A 6,000-nucleotide genomic window follows, 5' to 3' on the forward strand; every position below is an offset into this window, starting at 1 on the left:
TACATACACAAAACGTCAATTTCACTGTACTGCATGGATAGTAAGCAATACAGCGAAACAACCTGCCGAACACCCACACACAGATCAACGAACTAGCAAACCAATCACTGAAAAATCAGGTCTCTGTACACAACTGGCAAACAAGATGGCAAACAGGTCTCTGTTCACAACTGGCAGATGTTCAACACCCCTATCTCTAACCCACTCACTAGGACAAGCCAGCAGGTCAGGAAATGCTCTGGAAAAACACATGCTGTGTCCACTGAAGGCTGGGTATTGTGCTGTAGCAATCATTTACAACTGCACTGCCTTGTCTGCTCAGGAAAATCCAGTTGTGAATGATTACTATGCCACAAAAACCACTGCCTGTCTGGGAGACTACAAAAAAGGCCTGTATTTGCCATAGTGAGATTTCTAAAAAGAAGGGTGGCATACATTTATAGTAAACAATCAATAATCAATTATGTAATTCACAATTACTGGCAAAGGACATGGATGTCAGGATCAAGATGAATGACAAAAATGACAGCTTTGTGCTCCCAACCCTCAGGGACTCCCATATCAAACTGGCTCACTTTACAAGTCAAAACAAGTTGTTTCTAGCTGTCAGCACTGCCTGGCATCTGCAAATCAAGCTGTGTTCTCTCTGCTTTGTGCATCACCACCAGCTATAAAGATCCCAGACTCTGAATGTAATTGGCAATTCTCTTGTTGATGCATGAGATAAAATTGAAGCCCGCTTCGCTCCTCAACTGCAATATTGGATCTGGAACAGTGACAGTAGTAAAATAAAAATTGATATCTGTCACTTAAATAACCAATTACGGCATGACGCAGAAGCTGCGGAACAAGCAGAGACAAACGGGACTGAGGTGCTATTTGTCTTTATTGTCACTTTGCTAAGCCAGCCTTGATGGCTGGCATCACAAAGAAAGACAGAGCTCTCAGGCAAAACTGGTGAAAGGGGGCTGATGTAATTGCTTTTTGGAACTTGTCAGTTGAAATTAATTTCCAGGATCTTGCTAATTTCTACACCTGTAGCCTTGAAATGGGAAATAGCCCTATTGAGAATTCACCCTCTGTTCTGTTATAAAACAATTTCTTTGCTTTAGGGTCAAAGGCTGGACTTTGATTCTTGATCTTCAAGACTCCTTTTCAAAACTCTAGTTTTTAAGCTCCAGGGGTTAATTATCAGCCATTAACTTCCATCATTTAAAGATGCCCCCTATGCTTGTCCCACATGCTTGGATTTCCCAGAGAATTGACTTGATTTTTAATAGTCCTCCCCTGCTGCTTTTCCCACCCCAAACTAAAATAAGGGTTTCATTGTGATGGCACCTTTCAGCTGTAATGGCTGACATTGAGCAGTTGAAAACTGCTGAAATCACACTGGAAGTTTGTAGAAGAGTTGGCCAATGGCACAACCCCTGTAGGAATGATTTTGCATGCTGTTTGGGAAGGCAACACGTCCTGGGTAAGGTCTAAGGATATGGTTAAGCTGGGTGGTTCTGCTTCTGCTAGAGACAGGTTTGGACAAATAAATCTCAAGTACTGTCGTTTGGCTACTGAGGAAAACTTGAGGTGGATACAGTAACACTCTTCAGGACCTTAACTTATCCTCCCAATTCCATTCTCATTTAAAAGGTTACAAAAAGATGTATGTGACCAGAGTGAAAGGCTGAAGAGAAGAAACACAGGCCTGGGATCTCAATCCATCAGATCCTGAAGAAACCACCAATGGTCAGAGAGAAGCCAGTTGAGGCATCTCCTGCCACCCATCCCTGGGACTACCGAAAGACTCATGTGCCTTGAGTGGAAGGCATGAGGGGGAAAGCCCAGGTTGGGGACCTTAAAGCATCAGCTCTTGGAAAGACCTGATGCCATTTCTGCAAATGAAGAGCTCAGAAGCAATGGTGATTCAAATGGGAGCCCTGAAATCCGCCCAGTTCAGCACTATGAAATCTAGAAAGGGAGAAATGCTGCACCTTATTTGAACAGATACTTGTGTACAAAAAGAGTTTTCATTTCTCTGAAACAAAAAAAGATACCAAAAGGAGAGGAAGGCCTGTCAGATACCTACCCCTGCCTTAAACCTTATGATAACCTGTATAAGATAGCTAGTTCAGTAACATTGGGCTTTTCCGCATTCTCATTTTCCTTGCTTCTAAATTCCTGTTTCTTAGTGTTTGTGTGTGTGTTTTGCGGGGGGGGGGGGGGGGTTCAGTTCTGCAACTGTTTTGCTCCCTCTAGTGGTTGATTTGACATCAATCAGCTTTAAATCCAGAGTATTTCCCTGCAGATTTAAGTCATTTATGCATGGGTACTTTCACTCATGTTCACACACACACCCCTGCTTGTCTCGGTTGTTCCTTGCAGTTATGCATGAGTTTTCCCTCCATTAGAGATGACCTCGCTGCCAGCCCTCACAAATCCCGGGACTTCCTGTCCCTCTATTAACCCGATTCTTCCCTCTCCCCTAAGCTCAACCCACTTGAAATCCCCATGCATAGGGCAAAACGGGGAACACAGAAGCTTGGTTTTTCTCACAGCAAGTAGACAACCAATTACAAAGCAGCATGTCAAGGGGCGGGGATTCAAATACTTCTTGCTTCCTCAGAGTTCTTTCTGAGCGGAAGGTTTTAAAAAACGTTCCCCCCCCCCCCGGTTCCTTTCAAATAGCTCCATTTTTGTTGTTGTTGTTAAAATGCTCTTAAAATGCTATTTTATGCAGCAGTTGGGTTTGGGGGTGGAACTTTTCTCTCACTACAGCAAATTACAAAGCAGCATTTCAAGGGGCGGGGATTCAAATACTTCCTGATTTGAGCTTGGAGACTGCTGGTGCATAGACTCCCAACAGGAAAGTGTGGGTCCAGCGAGTAACAAACCTCAGGTAAATCTCCCATGTATAAACAACCTTAAACAGCAGATTTTTGTGCTGGACTTAAAGCTGTTTTATGTTGAATCGACCACTAGAGACATCAAAACACATGCAAAACTGAACCCCCCCCCCAAAGAAACAGGAATTTAGAAGCGAGGGAGATGAGAATGCAGAAAAGGCTATTGTGACCTTCAGTGAAAGTCAATTAGTTAATCAAAATATGCTATAGCCAATTTACATAATTTTTGTTCTGTCCAGAAGTAGATTTGCCTTTCTTTGTTCTACAAAGCTTAATACTAGAAGGACTGTCAACAAGTCCAACCTTGGAAGGACTATCAACAAGCACCAGCCTTGAAATCCACTTCCTAATCTTGCACAATAACTTTACTCGCCTTATATCGAAGGCTTTCCAGGGTAAACTCTTTCATTCTAAACCCCTTGATAAGATTCCTTTTGATACAATCTAACATACAGCAAGTGGCTGTTATCTAGCAGTCATTGCTCTTTCTGAAGATTGAACAGCCACATCAAATTGCTAGATATTACATTAAAGGTAATTCCTAATCCAAGCCCTAAATAGGATGACCATAAAGATTGTCTTCAGTTAGTCAGTGCAGGTTCATAAGGAACTTGGATGTATGTGTGACACAGTGAAACTGTAAGTTCCTGCTGCTTGGACAGGGCATTAAAAAAGGATTTTGTTCTCTTGAGCTATTGAAAAAATATGGACCAACATATTCTGCCATCAGTACTAATATTAGGTTAAGTAAATTATCTGTTTATGCTGTGTGTTGATTCTAAATAAGTTGTTCAGCTCACACTCTCTCTTGACCAAGCTACTTCTAGGGTCGAATTAGAAGAGACATTGGTGAGTCTACAAATAGTGGGCTGTGATGTTGGAGAGGAGGGCTTTACCTCTTTCTCCTTCACTGTTTTCCCAGTGTAAATAATCCCTCAATCTTCTATTTGCCTCCGCAGAAAATAAATATCAGTATAGGTTTGTTTTCCCCATGGAGGCAAATAGCAGCTTCAGGGGCAGTATGAAAATGGTGCCAGGGACAGCGTTAATACCCTTTCCTACGCTAAGGTTCCAATTAATCTTTGGGCTTCCTACTGCTGTTACTTAAAGAAAGAAATTTACCAATCATGAACATTCTCCGGTCAAAAACGCATGGCCACTTTGTCCTGTACTTCTCCGCAGGCAGAATGCATGGTCACCCCCCACCTGCGAGATCAACCCACCTCCCTTTGAAACTTCCCCAGGTTTTCCAGGTCCTGGCTTGTCCCAAATCAAAGGCAAGACTCACATCAGTTGCAAGTTCTTGCCGGAGCATTTGCGTCCGCCGCTCACCCCCCCCCGGCTTGGAAGTGCTCCTCCGATGGGCGGAGAGCCTGCTGAGGGGGCAAAGAGAAAGGTAAGCTTGCCACCAGCGCTCTCCACCTTGCCGCCCCGCCACTAGGAAGGGCTCCTCTGATGGGCAGAGTGCTGAGAGGGGGTGAAGAGAAAGGGAAAATTGCTGCCATGCTCCTCCACCCTGCTGCCACACTCCTCCACCCTGCCGCCGTGCTCCTCCACCCTGCTGTCCCCCTGCTAAGAAGGGCTCCTCTGACAGGCAGAGAGCCTGCGAGTGGGCAAAGAGAAAGGTGCACTGGAAGACTCCCCGCTGCTGCCTCCACCTATCAGAGGAACCCTTCCAAGCGGGGTGGGGGGCGGAGAGGAGGAGCCCAGCGGCGGCTCCTACCGGTGCACCTTCAGTCCATTGTACGCAGAACTGAATTGAATGCAGAACTAAAAATTGAACGCAGAACTGAAAGGTGTGTGATTGAAAATTGAACGCAGAACACAGGAGAGGGGCTGCGGCTCAGTGGCAGAGCATCTGCTTGGAATGCAGAAGGTCCCAGGTCCAATCCCCAGCAGCTCAAATTAAGGGGTCTAGGCAAGTAGGTGATGTGAAAGACCTCTACCTGAGACCCTGGAGAGCCGCTGCCAGTCTGAGTAGACAATACTGACTTTGAAGGATCAAGGGTCTGATTCAGTATAAGGCAGCTTCATGTGCAACTGAAAGGCACGTGATGGGCCAGGATCAAACCACCCCAGGTACTGCCTTGCCTAATTGTATCCTTTGAAGTTAAACGAGGAGTCAGGCTGTGTTTCAGAGCATGAATCATACTAGTGGTTCTCTCTGTGATTGGTGACAGCTGGTCTAGGTTGGTAGTACACCCTCTACAATTCAAATTAATTTTTGGTTTAATGTGTAGTTAATACGTCACTGGAACCATGGTTCTAATAATCATTGGTAGTTACTCACACGTGGCCTCATCCACTGTATTTTATGCAGTTCAAATTCTGACTTCAGGGAAGGCCCAATGGAGCTGATATTTGCAGGGAAAGTATCATCCTCAAAAAGTATGCCGCGACTCAGGCAGTGGTCTCTCAGATCAACAAAGTCCTGATTCAGAAATTTCTGAGGAGAAGTCAGGTTTCCAGCTCTCCCAGGCTTTTGCCAGCCCTGCTCCTGCTTCCTTTGGTACATATCAAGAATCAGGCTCCTGTTCCTTACCTGCAATGAGGAAATTGTAGTAATGAAGAATATTATTAATTACCAAGTCTGTCAATTGGAGTCCACAGGAAAGGAGACACTATGAAAACGGGGGAGGAGGGATCGTATCATCTGGAAACTTCCCAGAAACTCAAACTGATGAAATCTCTAACTTAAACCAATGCTACCATTGCCTCAGATTACATTTTAAGTCTTCCCTGAGGAGAGACAGATGCCACTGAGATACTTCAGCCTTGTTGTCTCAAGGCAAATTAAACTTTTACATGGCTTTGCTTCTCCTTTTGCCACAGACAATCACAAATGTTTTCAAACAAAGCAAGCAATCCTTCTGTCATAGCGGAATCCAGAGACATCAGGTAAGTTTCTTTTGACCCATTAAGTAACTGGGGCCCAAATCACCAATTAAAGTTTTTTCTTGAGATCTACAGGAACAGCTAGTTTCCGATTCCTTTCCAATCTCGTACAAGCATATTGGCATGTTCTTTGTACCTACAGTTACTCTGTAATCCTGATTGCTAAAGTCAACATATGAACAGATATTTAGACAGGAAAATCATGTTA

The 6,000-nt window shown here is 44.3% G+C and overlaps 1 protein-coding gene across 1 annotated transcript in view; it reads right to left on the reverse strand.

Moving 5' to 3' along the window:
- Positions 1–5,774, reverse strand: part of CAPN13 (calpain 13) — a 117,399-nt gene extending 111,625 nt beyond the window's left edge. The window contains exons 1-2 of the mRNA XM_056853364.1: positions 5,703–5,774; positions 5,188–5,439 (exon numbers count right to left, since the gene is read on the reverse strand). Coding sequence (XP_056709342.1) covers positions 5,188–5,439; positions 5,703–5,774 — 324 coding nt within the window. The remainder of the gene's footprint in view (positions 1–5,187; positions 5,440–5,702) is intronic.
- Between the last annotated feature and the right edge of the window lie 226 nt (positions 5,775–6,000).

Source organism: Euleptes europaea, chromosome 7 (assembly GCF_029931775.1).
Source record: "Euleptes europaea isolate rEulEur1 chromosome 7, rEulEur1.hap1, whole genome shotgun sequence".
NCBI classification, from domain to species: domain Eukaryota; kingdom Metazoa; phylum Chordata; class Lepidosauria; order Squamata; family Sphaerodactylidae; genus Euleptes; species Euleptes europaea.